Here is a 15114-nt window from a genome sequence, read left to right as displayed (position 1 = left end):
CTTTAATAGTCTAAAAACTTTGTTTATGTCAGTTCTGCAAGAAATAAGATCACATATAAATCAAACAATGTAATCATTTTATTCAAATTATTTATTGGTTCTTTGTCCTGGTATTCTTAGATGCTTGACAACGATAAAAAAACAAAGCAAGAAGATTCTGTTTCTTAGCTTTTTAGTTCTTTAATAAAATTATAAAAATGAGCATAGGCTGTTTCGGGTGTCAACGTTTTTGTGTGCTTTTCATGCATTCCGGCAGGTTTTGAACTTTTTTTGGCTTGAAATTATCAAAACAATCTGGCAACCCCACCTGCTGTTTCAGAGGCCACGTATGTATCTGCGGATTCTTCTGGTGTAAGTAAAGTGCACTCACAGCAGAAGTCATAACCCTAACCCTAACCCTGTCTCTCCTTTGTTTTACTTTGGCCTAATTTACCATCAGTCCATTTGAGTTCATGCCAGAATAACCTGCTGTCTCTTACAAAAGCTTTTCACAACCAATCATTTGACATTTAACAAGGAAATGACAGTTGTAAGGGTGGGTCATCCATCTTGTTCAGGCCTCTGTCGATCACTGTAGATCCCTCTTTAATTAAGAAGTGCACCGTCTACATATTATTCAAATTTGGTTTGTGCAACTGACAGTCATGTGAGTGATTGATGAGAGATATGAACCTGTAGGAACCTGTAGTTGTACTGGAGGCTAAATCCTAGCAGGATAAGGCTAAAGTATATCACTTTCATTAGGTGGTGTAATGCAGCGCTGAAGTGGATCTGAGTCGGGAGAATTCCTGATGGGCCATGTGCCAGAGCACATCTGGAGAATTGGGAGAACTCCCAGTGGGCCAGTGGCATTTTGGGCAGTTTGCTGTGAGATTGTGTATAAACTCACACATAAAAGCAAAATAATACTAAAACAAACTACACGTTACATTCCAGTGTTTAACCGTCCCCCACAACCATGAATGGAGGAGGATGAGGACACATACGAGCAGCTTGCACAAAATGCAGATTTGCTAAAAAAAAGCATCATAAAAACAAGTAGAATAGAAATAAAAAATTAATAGAAATTAAGGTTCTTGGAGAAATGTGCAAAAGTTTGAGCGCCCTCAGTCAAACAATGTTTTTCTACCTGAAAATAAGTGAAGGCATCCTCTATAGAGACCCACAAAAGTATGACATTTTTCTGCTAATTTTAATGGACAGTTTTTAATTATTTGCTGAATTTGACACACCAGAAAAAATGAAATATAAAAGATAAACTGTGCCGTAACTTTTGCACAGGCACATTTTTTTTTCATATTTATTCATTTTTCTAGGGTTAGTTATGTTAAAGTCAGTAAATGAATATCCATCCATCCATTTTCTAAGCCGCTTCTCCGTCAGGGTCGCGGGGGCGGGGGTGGGGGGGGGGTTGCTGGAGCCTGTCCCAGAGGTCATCGGGCAGAAGGCAGGATACACCCTGGACAGGTCGCCAGTCCATCGCAGGGCAGACAGACACAGTCACTCACACCCAGGGGCAATTTAGCATGTCCAACTGGCCTGACTGCATGTCTTTGGACTGTGGGAGGAAACCGGAGAACCCGGAGGAAACCCACGCAGACACAGGGAGAACATGCAAACTCCACACAGAGAGGACCCCAGTCGCCCGGCCGGGGAATCGAACCCAGGCCCTCCTCGCCTGTGAGGCACCCCGCCCCGCCACGCCCAGCCACGCCCCGCCCCGCCGCCCCGCCACCCCAGTAAATGAACAGTCATTGCGTATTAAAGTGTGCAGTAACTTATTTACACTCAACAATCAGCAAATACATGGAGTTCGACTGGGGCGCCCAAACTTCTGCACATGGCTCCACATTTCTACAGTAAACACACATCTTATTTACAAAACTAGCTCTTTAAAAACTGTCCTTTAAAAGGTTTGTAAATGGCCCAAGAGGTTCTCTGAGGTTCTCCAAGGTTCTCTACAGATGGAGGCTCTTCCTGTGTAAGAGGCTGCTGGAACATGATTGGCAGCTTGACTGTTTTGGGTTTTTCATACACTGAAGAATCATCAGGGTTCTGTTTGGAAATATAAGGTGCATATCATGAATTTATGTGCACAGGATAAGATGCTGAACTGAAAGATTAAGATTTTTATTTCAAAACCACGATTTAAGAGCAATTTTCAAATCGCAGGAGCTACATTTTTTTAATTAAAGTCTGCTTTATCAAAAATTATGTCTTACATTTTATTGGGCAAATTTAACCTGATAAAACAGACCTTTTGAACTGCCTATAGAGTTTGACCAATCAGAGCTCGTGAATTGCCTGTAAAGTTCAACCAATCAGAGCTTGTGAACTGCCTGTAAAGTTCAACCAATCAGAGCTTGTGAACTGCCTGTGGAGTTCTACCAATTAGAGCTTGTGAACTGCCTTTGGAGTTCGACCAATCAGAGCTTGTGAACTGCCTGTAGAGTTCGACCAATCAGAGCTTGTGAACTGCCTGTGGAGTTTGACCAATCAGAGGCACCCAAACGTCCATGTGTTGTGACCTCACAACCACTGATCTAATCTGAAAAATCACAATTAAACATTTCCCCTAATCGTTCATCCACAGTTCACAGTGAGTTGCTGGTGTTATTATGGAAATTGAGAATATTACTTGATGTTGATGTCAGTGACATGTCATGCATTATGTATGTCCATGTCTCTTATTTTCCTACATTAGACACATATTTTTATTACCTTAATTATTATATAAATTAATATAAATACACTGCATCAAAAGAAAAGTAATTCGAAGTCTAAAAATGTAGAATACATGCAGAAAAGGGGTCATTTGATTATATGTAATCCTGAATAAATTGGTGGACGTATCATGTTTGAAGCTTATAAAATCATAACATAATTGTAATGAAACTCATATTTTCATACTGCAAAACTCTTGTCTGTAAATTCTGATTTCTTCAAAAGTCAAACAGCTCAACCAAAAACAAAGGACTTTTATTTTGACACGCTTTTAACAGTTGTCCTTTCACAAATATTAAAAAAATGATATATAAATGATTATTATTGTGATCATTATATCTAATTAAAAATAAAATAAGTCATGAGATTCAAAGAAACAGTACATACACATCTCTGTCTGTACACGACCAGCGGAACCCTCGGGACTCTAGAACACTAATGAGTTCCAAAATAGAACCCTTTGAGCAGGATTCCCTAGAAACAGAGAAAAAGCTTGTGAAGAAACTTCATCAAAACCAGGGTTCAAACTCTGGGGTGGGGGGTGGGGGTGCTGAGGGGGGCCCTGGACACCTACTGATGGGTCATGTGTTGTATTTTGCTCTTTACAGCACCAAAAAGAGTTCTGCTATACAAACTTGACATCATAACAACAGCAAAACCCTTTTTGGTGCTATATAGAACCATTTTAAGGTTCTATAAAGATCCATTCACAATGTGTTTTTTATCAAACATTTCACCATGAAAAAAAACACTTAAATATGCAAATGGTTCTTTGAGTCTTCCATGGTTCTATCTAAACCCATTTTGTTCACCAAAGAACCCTAAGGACCATCTTTTTTAAGAGTGTAGTCAGAAGGGAGCTTTCATTTCAGGCAGTCCGAGTACATGAGGTGGGTCACATTCACACTAACCCACATCTACTTTTACAGGCAGAATTCTATGCACATCTCCGGGAAACTGAGTTGTAATTTGGTTTTACGTCTTACAGGACCAAAACAACCCACCTGCTGATGATTAAATCAATTTTATCACTTATACAACATATATGTTAGCTAATTAACTGAGGGCAAAGTTATTAGAAACTATTAAAAAGAGTAGTTTGGAGTTTTTGGAAGCGGCACGATGCAGTCTTATTTATATTCATAATTATATGAAGTATAAAGATTCCTGCTTGGTAATATCTGTGGAAAAACCTCAAAGGTAAACAAGAACACATTATGAAAATAATATGCATCAAAATATAGATCACTTCATAGTCAGACTTTCTACCAAGAGACCTTCAAGGCTTTTGTCACAATCCAACCTCACATGCTTACAGCTTATAATCTAGAAGAAACATGTCGATTCACATCTCATTGACTTGTTTTGCAGCAGTGTTTGTGTTTCTGTATGATAAACCTGAAAAGATGACACACTGAATGTGTAGCTCACTGTGCAGAGAGCCATTTAAAGCTCATGCCTGCCCAACAGTGGAAACCCACACTTTACAAAATCCCAAAATAATATGCTTGAGATGTCTTTATACGGGCTGTACAGCTGAGTGACCCCAAACGCAGCTTTTTTTATAGGATATTTACTTGGCAATCATCTCAGTCGAAGATCAAAAGAAAGAGCCAACAAAACTGAACAGAGGGGATGTCACGCTGTCGCAACAGAAAAGCAGGTTAGATGGGCTGCAGCTTACACGAAGGGGCCTTCAAGGTTTGGAATGACTTTAATATGGACATGATTCACCATCCTGGGGTTCAGATTGTCCAGCTCCACACTTCCAAACATGCTGCAGGAAATAAACACATAAGTAAAGAGAATGTAAAATTATCAAGATAATCTTAAATATTAAGTTATTTGACTTCTCCATGCTCTGCCCACAAATGCTTTCTTTCACAGCAACTGGACAAGTTTCACTGGCAAAAGTCTTATTCCAGCTAATGAGAAATTTGGCAGCACTTCATCAAAATAGTTACATTTAGAGAGATTTTTCAAGAATATTTATACATATTTATACTACAGGTTTCTAAACTGCCTTTGGAAGCAACATCAGCTGAAGAACTGCATGTTAGGATTTTCATGAAATGGGTTTCCATGGCTGAGCAGCTGCACACAAGCGTAAGATTACCAAGCGCAATGCCAAGCATCGGCTGGAGGGGTGTAAAGCGCCACCACTGGACTCTGGAGCAGTGGAACTGTGTTCTCTGGAGAGACTAATCAACTTCTCTATCTGTCAGTCTGATGACGAATCTGGGTTTGGTGGACATCAGGAGAACTTTACCTACTGGACCGCAAAACCAGCAGTAAAGTTTGGTGGAGGAGGGATGATGGGCTGGGCTGTTTCTCAGGGTTTGGGCTCTCAGTTCCAGTGAAGGGTGCTGTTGATGCTGCAGCACAAAGACACTGTACACAGTTAAGCTTCCAGCTTTGTGTTGGCAATTTGGGAAGAGTCTTTAAGTTGTGCCCTGCTCTCCTCAGTGGTGTAGGATACGATGCTTTACTTAGTCAGCTAGCAGCATTAAAACAGCAGTCATTCTGCTAAGCCTATCAACCTCAACTGTGCGACTGATCTGAACCTGATCTATTCTAACCCCACTATCATTTACATTTCCAGCTTTTAGCAGACGCTCTTATCCAGAGCGACTTACAAGAAGTGCTTTGTCAATCTAGAGAAAGTATCTTTGCTAGTTACCAATAGCTTAGAGAGAAAGACAGACCTGAGCTCAGATACTGCTAGAAACACAGTCAATGCAGACACCAAGAGAAAAAGAAACAGAGTTGAACGCAGAACTCTGTGCCTGCTCTGTTGGGCGAGCTATCCTGACCAGCTTGCCCAACAGCATCTACAACAGAACACATTTGTGGGCAGAATGCGATGGTTCAGTCCAGTGTGGCCTTTTCAGAACTGCGGGTAACATGTTTTGTCAAACCTTGTCCTACTGGCCACAAGCAGATGCTGAAATCATACACTGAACATTTTTACAGTAATCTCAGCAAACGTACTCTGCACACTCAGAGTAAGTAGCTATGATGAAAAGGAATAACATATTTCTATCTCTTTACCTTTTCCTGTTGAATGCATTCCCAATCGATCCATTCAAGAGCACTGTAATGTTCCCACAGGCTGCTGCAGCAAACTGGACAGAGAAATGTAATGACCAGCTCTGAGCTTTGACACTCTCTTAGTTGACATCACTACGGCAAAGGCTGGAGCCAGAAATGGCAACGTAGCAGAGATTCAGCACAAAACCAGTTACTGACTGTGTCTGTCTTATGTTCAGTGATCAGAACAGACTACCACAGACTGAAATCTGGTCCCACAGTTCTTTGGAACAGACCAGATCTCAGCACTGCATTCCATTATTTGTGTAGAACCATCTGTTCACCCTGTGAAAGAAGAACATTTTATTTCCACCTAATTACAAGGTTAAGATGTAAATCTTATGGTGGTGGTAGGAACCAGACGTCCCCCTCTAAAAGCTCCTCACAGTGGTGGTGATAGGAACCAGACGTCCCTCTAAAAGCTCCTACAGAAAGTTCCTACATGAACTGGTTCTGAATTCACTGCCTGATGACTGAAACGCTCGTTTTATGAGAGTTTAGAGAACTTCAACTCCATTCATGGTGGAGGGAGACATGCAGGGCGCTGTGCGGCAAAATAGTCCCCAAAGAAAACTCATTATTCCAGATTTTCCACTATTTTCCATCATCAACATTCCATATAAGCTCAGAAGACTCGTGTAGGTTCTCTGGTGGTTCTGGATGGTGAATAAAGTGTCTATATCTGTGTTGTAGTCATGGCGACGCCTGGTTCCCATCACCACCACTGTGAAGACGTCTGAACCGTATCACACCAAACCCTCTGAACCTCTGATTACATCCTAAACACTGAACTATGGAGGAATTTTGAAGAATTGTCGAAATTCTTTTAATATGAAAAGTGCTTTTAATGTTTATACTTGTTTACAAACTTACAACAAATTAACTGAAATTGCAACCAAGCAACGATTAAATATATATTAAATACTTGAAGTTGTGCTTTGATCCGCTGTGGCAACCCCTAAAGGGAGCAGCCGAAAGAAGAAGAAGACTTGAAGTTGTGCTTTGAGTGCTGAAGTTATGTGTTTGTTGATTTAAGTATGAAATTTTGTTCAGAAACTGTTTTTACTCTTCATTTCACATCAGCAGATTAAACTGTGCTCAATTTTAAACAGGGTCTTCTTCCTGTGATGGATTCTGTGTTTGTTGATCTTCTCCTATGTGTGGAAAGAAGGTTTAGCTTGTAATATATACACTCGGTCATCCGGGAGGGACTCGGAGAAGAGCCGCTACTTCTCTGTGTCGAGAGGAGCCAGCTGAGGTGGTTCGGGCATCTGGTTAGGATGCCTCATGGACGCCTCCCTCGGGAGGTGTCACAGGCAAGTCCACCCAGGAGGAGACCCCGGGTAAGACCCAGGAAACGCTGGCGTGATTATATTGCCCAGCTGGCCGGGGAGCGCCTCGGAATCCTCCCCGGGGAGCTAGTGGAAATGTCTGGGGAAAGGGAAGTCTTGGCCTCATTGCATAGGATGCTGCCCCCACGACCCGAACCCCGGAGAAGCGGTAGATAATGGATGGATATATATATATATATATATATATATATATATATATATATATATATATATAGACACACACTGCTCAAAAAAATAAAGGGAACACTCAAATAACACATCCTAGATCTGAATGAATGAAATATTCTCATTGAATACTTTGTTCTGTACAAAGTTGAATGTGCCGACAACAAAATCACAAAAATCATCAATGGAAATCAGATTTATTAACCAGTGGAGGCCTGGATTTGGAGTCACACACAAAATTAAAGTGGAAAAACACACGACAGGCTGATCCAACTTTGATGTGATGTCCTTAAAACAAGTCAAAATGAGGCTCAGTATTGTGTGTGGCCTCCACGTGCCTGTATGACCTCCCTACAACCCCTGGGCAGCTCCTGGTGAGGTGGCAGATGGTCTCCTAAGGGAGCTCCTCCCAGACCTGGACTAAAGCATCCACCAACTCCTAGACAGTCTGTGGTGCAATGTGGCGTTGGTGGATGGAGCGAGACATGATGTCCCAGATGTGTTCAATCGAATTCAGGTCTGGGGAACGGGCGGGCCGGTCCATAGCTTCAATGCCTTCATCTTGCAGGAACTGCTGACACACTCCAGCCACATGAGGTCTAGCACTGTCCTGCATTAGGAGGAACCCAGGGCCAACCGCACCAGCATATGGTCTCACAAGGGGTCTAAGCATCTCATCTCGGTACCTAATGGCAGTCAGGCTACCTCTGGCGAGCACATGGAGGGCTGTGTGGCCTTCCAAAGAAATGCCACCCCACACCATTACTGACCCACTGCCAAACTGGTCATGCTGAAGGATATTGCAGGCAGCAGATCACTCTCCACGGCGTCTCCAGGCTCTGTCACGTCTGTCACTTGTGCTCAGTGTGAACCTGCTTTCATCTGTGAAGATCACAGGGCGCCAGTGGCCAATTTGCCAATCCTGGTGTTCTCTGGCAAATGCCAAGCATCCTGCACGGTGTTGGGCTGTGAGCACAACCCCCAGTTGTGGACGTCGGGCCCTCATACCGTCCTCATGGAGTCGGTTTCTAACCGTTTGTGCAGACACATGCACATTTGTGGCCTGCTGGAGGTCATTCTGCAGGGCTCTGGCAGCTCCTCCTGTTCCTCCTTGCACAAAGGTGGAGGTAGTGGTCCTGCTGCTGGGTTGTTGCCCTCCTACGGCCTCCTCCACGTCTCCTGGTGTACTGGCCTGTCTCCTGGTAGCGCCTCCAGCCTCTGGACACGACGCTGACAGACACAGCAAACCTTCTTGCCACAGCTCACATTGATGTGCCATCCTGGATGAGCTGCACTACCTGAGCCACTTGTGTGGGTTGTAGAGTCCGTCTCCTGCTACCACGAGTGTGAAAGACCACCAACATTCAAAAGTGACCAAAACATCAGCCAGAAAGCAGAAAGGCACTGAGAAGTGGTCTGTGGTCCCACCTGCAGAACCACTCCTTTATTGAGTGTGTCTTGCTAATCGCCAGTAATTTCCACCTGTTGTCCGTTCCATTTGCACAACAGCTGTGAAATTGATTGTCAGTGTTGCTTCCTAAGTGGACAGTTTGATTTCACAGAAGTTTGATTTACTTGGAGTTATATTGTGTTATTTGAGTGTTCCCTTCATTTTTTTGAGCAGTATATATATATATATATATATATATATATATTCAACATAAGTAGGATACCTGTGGCTGTAGCTTTAAAATAGTTATTGGCATCAGTCCAAAACCAAACCGTTTGCCTTGCCATTGTAGAATCTGGTGGTCCCCTGTATTAAGTTGGTTATAATTAGATTTTTTCTTGATGAAATGTTAAAAGCATCTTTACAGTTTACTATTGTTGGAAGAACCTCTTTCCTTAAAGCTCGTAGCTGTTTCTGAGAATTTTGCTTTTCCTGGTTATGCTTTCTGTCGTGTGTCCTTCTCGGCAGCCAACTGGAGCTGCAGCTGGAGAGTCTTTAATGTGTATGACTACATTTACATGTGGATGTGGCCCATTTTGCATGGTGTAGCGCTGCAGACTCACATTTAGTGATGCTCGGTTCCACAGTGAATAAACAGGGTGAGTCACACATGCTGACCAGTCAGGACAGGACTGAAAATCAAAGCCTGTGAAAAGAGGAGTTGGTCGTTAGAGCTCGCTGCATTTTTAGGTTTGTGATGATGTGAAATGTGTTCCTGCTCTGTTTGTCTGTCTGTCTGTTAGCTGAATGTGTCTCTTTCTCTCTGGAAAGCTGAATGTGCTGATGTCCATACCTCTGTCCCTCTCCTGCTGCCCACACCAGACCAGATCGTTGAACATGAATCCCACCAGTGTGTCCTCTAAGGTCCAGAATCTTCCTGTGACGGCTGCGTAGCTGTGCATCAGCTCCCGGGTCTTACTCCAGAACAGCAACTGGGAGCAATAGTAAGCTCATAATATAACACATATAACTTATATAACATATAAACCAAAACCTATATAACATATAACACAAAACACATATATTACATACATAATACATAACATATATAACAAAACATGTAACACAACATATATAACATAAAACAAATATATATATATATATATATATATATATATATATATATATATATATATATATATAAAAACATAAAACAAACATACATAACATATATAACACATATAACATATATAACAAAACATTTGTAACACATATTTAACATATAACATATACAACATATAACATAAATAACACATAACATACAGCTACAGTAACGATGAGCTTTCATTGTTTATCCTCCTGTAAAATTCAATTTAACTTGTGACTGATTTAATAGTTAATGGGGCTGTCGGCTCAACATATGTGTGCAGATATATAAATAAATATATATATATATATAGGAGAACTGTCTGTATGTAGCATGTAAACATTGTAGAAGTGTTTACATACCACATCAAACTCCTTTTTTTCAAAGAGTATAAAGGAATTTTGATGTGGTATGTAAACACTTCTACAATGTTTACATGCTAGATACAGACAGTTCTCCTGTTCTCCTGACGTCCACCAAACCCAGACTCATTATCATACTGACTGATAGAGAAGCTGATTCGTCTGTCCAGAGAACACGGTTCCACTGATCCAGAGTCCAATGCCGGTGCTTTACACTCCTCTAGCCAACACTTGGCATTGTGCATAGTGATGTGTGCAGCTGCTCAGCCATGGAAACCCACTTTGTGAAGCTCCAAATGCTCAGTTTTTGTGCTGATGTTGCTTCCAGAAGCAGTTTGGAACTCTTTAGGGATGATTTAATGGAGGATAGACACTGTGCTCTTCAGCACTCTGTGACACCACTCTGTGGGTTTACTGCTTTATGTTTGTGCTGTCGTTGCTGCTAAACGCTTCCATTTCACAATAATAACACTTATAGTTGTCTGGGGCAGCTCTAGTAGGACAGAACTTTGACAAACTGACTTGTGGCAGAGGCGGCATCCTATGATAGTGTCATTTAAACTGAGCTCTTCAGTATGACCCTCTTCTGCCAGTGTTTGTATATGAAGGTTGCAAGGCCATGAGCTTGATTTGATCCATCTGTTAGCAATGAGTGTAACTTGAACACCTGCACACCCCTCCTAATTATTGAGGGTGAGGGTGTCCATATACTTTTGGCCATATAATGTATTATCAGTTTTACAAGTTATGTACTTTTTTTAAGCAACTACCTGGCCAAAAAAATTATCTTGTGGAATTTGAAAAAGTTGTGCCAGTGGTGACCATGAGCTAAAATTAATAAGTGCTCTAGAGAGGATCTCGATTTGAGCTCAGTGTATATATGAAGCAGGTGCTGTGAATGTAGGAATTTTTCTGTTGTGTAATGTCAAAGTGACCGGAAGGACAGAGCTTCAAAAACGCCAGCAGTGGGTACAGATCATCATGATTAAGCTCCATCTTTCACTAGAAGCAGTTTTACTGAACTGGAAGGATGTTGAGATTCCAGTTTATTGTGGTTCTCTGAAACACTGACTCACATTGACTGTACAAAGTTTGAGCCTCTGCAGAGAAACTCACTTTGTCACAGGGAAGAGTCTGAGACGTCGCCCGGAACATTCTCTGGTAATCCTTCACCCTCACACTGCATGGGCTCCTCCGGACCACCGCCTCCTCGAACTCACGCCATATGTCTTCACAGTTATACCTGCACAATACACACATGCAAATGAACACAGCACAGTGTGGATGGATGGATTAGTGCCACATTGTTGCTTCAAACGTTGTCAAATTATAAACTGATGTTTGTTCATAAAATGTTGAGGACCTGACTTTGACCTGTTGATGGTTAAGTGTATAAATGATACGACACAAATAAGCTATATACACTCACCGGCCACTTTATTAGGTGCTCAATTGCTTGTTAACACAAATAGCTAATCAGCCAATCACACGGCCGCAGCTCACTGCATTTAGGCATGTAGAGGTGGTCAAGACGACTTGCTGAAGTGCAGACCGAGCATCAGAACGGGGAAGAAAGGGGATTTAAGGGGCTTTGAACGTGGCGTGGTTGTTGGTGCCAGACGGGCTGGTCTGAGTATTTCAGAAACTGCTGATCTGCTGGGATTTTCACACACAACCATCTCTAGGGTTTACAGAGAACGGTCCGAAAAAGAGGAAATATCCAGTGAGCGGTCAGTTGTGTGGACGAAAATGCCTTGTTGATGTGAGAGGTCAGAGGAGAATGGGCAGACTGGTTCCAGATGATAGAAAGGCAGCAGGAACTCAAATAACCAACCAGAATCTCTGAGGAACGTTTCCAACACCTTGTTGAAAGTCTGCCACGAAGAATTAAGACAGTTCTGAAGGCAAAAGGGGGTCCAGCCTTTTACTAGCAAGGGGTACCTAATAAAGTGGCTGGTGAGTGTATATATAAGTTATAAATAAGTGCCATTAAGTCAGCTCTGACTCCTGGTGACCATGTGGACCAACATGTACGGTCAGTGTTCCTCCTGGCTTGTTGTGTCCATAAATCTTGTTGTCATGCTCTTCCTCATTTACCTTCAACTCTTGTGAGCATTATTGTCTTTTCCAGTTAATCAGTTCATTGACTGCAGAAAATATGACCATTCTTAACCCTGTGTGTGATGTTCAGGGTCTGTGGGGCCCATTTTCAGTGTTTATTAAAAGTAAAATTATGTGATTTATTATTATTTCAGCCTCAGATTCAGCCTTTGCTGAAACCACGGGGAGTAAAAGTGTGGAGGTGCTGTGTCCTTCATTCTGTTCTCCTCCTACATGGCCTGCTGTTTGTGTGTGTGTGTGTGTGTGTGTGTGTGTGTGTGTGTGTGTGTGTGTGTGTGCCAGCAGACCACTGAGTAACAAACACACCAACACCACACAAGTGTTGATGTTCCACACAGATCTTCAGACTTTGGGACACATGTACTTCAGAACACTGGGATCTAACTGCTCACCATGTGGCCATGAGGGACAGGGATGCAGCATCACTTTCTGTTCTAAAATGCAGGGGCGTGGCTAAAATAAGGCTCCACCTACAGATTGACACTGTGTTTTAGGAGTGTCATGAAAACATGAGGCATCTTTTTTGTTTGTTTTTAAAGTTGTTTAAACAATGGAAAAAACTGAAGTGTAAATTTAGGGTTTAGGATTTGGGACAGTATCCTGCCTTCCGCCCGAAGACTGCTGGGATAGGCTCCGGCACCTCCCCGCGACCCTGACGGAGAAGCGGCTTAGAAAATGGATGGATGGATGGATGGATGGATGGATGGATGGATTTGGGACAGACTCCTTCCCCGACTCCTCCTACCCAGGTGTCATGATTGGCCCCTCCAGTCTCCTCATGTGCTTTTGTTTTGATTTATTCACAGTCTGGCCCCCTTGTTTTCTGACTCCGCCCCTGATTCGTTCCACCTGTTTTCCACCTGCCCCTTGTTATCCTTTTGTATTTAAGCCCTGTGTTTGCTCCTTGTGTTTGTTGGTCTTTGTTTGATATGTTTGATGTTTTATGGCTGTATGTATTCTCGGGTTGTTTGATTCTTGTTTGTTTATTATGTCTGCCCCCATCATCAATCCGTGATGGCTCAATGACCCTGGACTGTTTGGACTACGACCCTGGACTGCCCCGAATAAATCTTACTTTTCTCAGCACATGCGTCCGCCTTATCGCTCCCCAGCGTTACACCTATACATGAAGTTTGTAGATATTTTGCTTATTACTGTCTCTATTCATGCCTTGAGTTTAAATAGATCAGATCATATTTTTTGTAAATATCTAAGATCTGAACCCTTCACAGTGTTTTAATTAGTGTTTCCTTTCCTTTGAGAAGTGTTCGCTTCCCAGTCTTTTGGCTAAGATCAAGTGTAGTATCAGTTTTATATCTGATACGTTCTCTATATAGCGACTATATAATAAATTGATTTTTAGAACAGGGAGATGAAGAGGGGCTTGCTCCGTCCTCTCCACGCATCGACCTAGTATTGCAGTACCACTGGGAATGTACCACCTCCTTTTTAGGGGCAGTTGTGGGCTGGAGGTAAGGGATCCAGCCTTGTGACCAGAAGGTCGCTGGTTCAATCCCCTGAGCCGAGAGTATGTGACTGAGGTACCCTTGATCAAGACACCTAACCCTCAACTGCTCCCCGGGTGTTGTGGATAGGGCTGCCCACCTCTCCGGGCAAGCGTGCTCACTGTACTATACAGACCAATTCAGCTCAAACTCTGTCCAAAGATTAAATGACCCTTATTAGTCCCACAACGGGGAAATTCCACCTCCTCATTATCCCAGCCATGCAGTGAAACACCACATACACACTAGTGAACACACACACTAGGGGGCAGTGAGCACACTTGCCCGGAGTGGTGGGCATCCCTATCCGCAGCGCCCGGGGAGCAATTGGGGGTTAGGTGTCTTGATCATGGACAACTCAGTCACAGATTGTCAGCTCTGGGAATCTTTGGACGCAGTTTGAGCTGATTCGGTCTGTATAGTACAGAAATGCATCTGCTCTCTCTCAGGCCTGCTGTCCACACTCGAGCTGCTCTGTGCAGATTGTGCTTTACTCAGGAAGTTCTGCATGTTCCTTCCTGAAGCTCAGTGTTCACAGAACAGAACTGTAACTTCAGCACCACAACAGTAACAGCACCACATTTAACGCTTGGTTTATTTTTACACTTTACTCACCAAATCAGGGTGAAATCTGTAAGTGTTTCAGTGTCTCACCTGGAGCTGGGCTTCACCAGGGTAATGTAGTCATAACACCGTCCAATCACAATGTGTTTTAGGTTTGGGGTGGTTCCAGGTCCAGCGCTAACATGATCAATGAGGAACAGGATGGTCAGCAGTCCTGCAGACACAGACACACACTGCTTTAGGAAATCGATGAGAACGTTAGTTTCTGATAACTTATCACATTTCAATTAATTTGGTCCAGTTTGTTTGACAACAGGCTGGTTCTGCCCATCACTTGTACTGTATGTCCAATTTCATGCAGAATATACAGAATTATAGATTTATTTTTAGATTTTTCTAGATTTCAGATGATCATAACAAGAAAGTGAATAAAACAAATACTACATAGCACTTTTTACAGAACTCTTGCATGAGCACTTTAGAAAGTACAAAAGTCATAAAGTTAAAATTGACAGTTAAAAGTAAAAATCCATAAATCAAAACTTTAAAATGCTGATCTAATGAACACCCCACTGTCAGAAATAAAGATGCTGTTCTGGTACTTTTTCATTCATCAGGGTACAAACAGTGTAGATGTTCCCTCAAAGCTGCAGCAGTGGTTTTAAGGTCTGATTGTGGAGCTTAAATCAGGTTC

General features: G+C 42.4%; 1 protein-coding gene and 1 pseudogene across 3 annotated transcripts in view; one reads left to right on the top strand and one right to left on the bottom strand.

Annotated features, from left to right (window-relative positions):
* Positions 1–1817: 1817 nt before the first annotated feature.
* Positions 1818–15114, bottom strand: part of LOC108414971 (ADP-ribosyl cyclase/cyclic ADP-ribose hydrolase 1) — a 16677-nt gene continuing 3380 nt past the window's right edge. For 2 of the 3 annotated variants that reach the window (XM_037533956.1, XM_037533957.1), the window contains exons 3-10: positions 14511–14634; positions 11347–11473; positions 9575–9713; positions 9345–9427; positions 5776–5849; positions 4409–4501; positions 3112–3198; positions 1818–2055 (exon numbers count right to left, since the gene is read on the bottom strand). In XM_037533956.1, coding sequence (XP_037389853.1) covers positions 1959–2055; positions 3112–3198; positions 4409–4501; positions 5776–5849; positions 9345–9427; positions 9575–9713; positions 11347–11473; positions 14511–14634 — 824 coding nt within the window. In that variant the 3' untranslated portion in view covers positions 1818–1958. The remainder of the gene's footprint in view (positions 2056–3111; positions 3199–4408; positions 4502–5775; positions 5850–9344; positions 9428–9574; positions 9714–11346; positions 11474–14510; positions 14635–15114) is intronic. The other variant, XM_037533958.1, reaches the window with a different exon arrangement.
* LOC119262402 lies at positions 13619–13798 on the top strand (annotated as a pseudogene).

This window comes from Pygocentrus nattereri, chromosome 24 (genome assembly GCF_015220715.1).
Source record: "Pygocentrus nattereri isolate fPygNat1 chromosome 24, fPygNat1.pri, whole genome shotgun sequence".
NCBI classification, from domain to species: Eukaryota; Metazoa; Chordata; class Actinopteri; order Characiformes; family Serrasalmidae; genus Pygocentrus; species Pygocentrus nattereri.
Note: the sequence above shows the minus strand (reverse complement) of the source record. Positions and strands in the feature narration are given on the sequence as shown.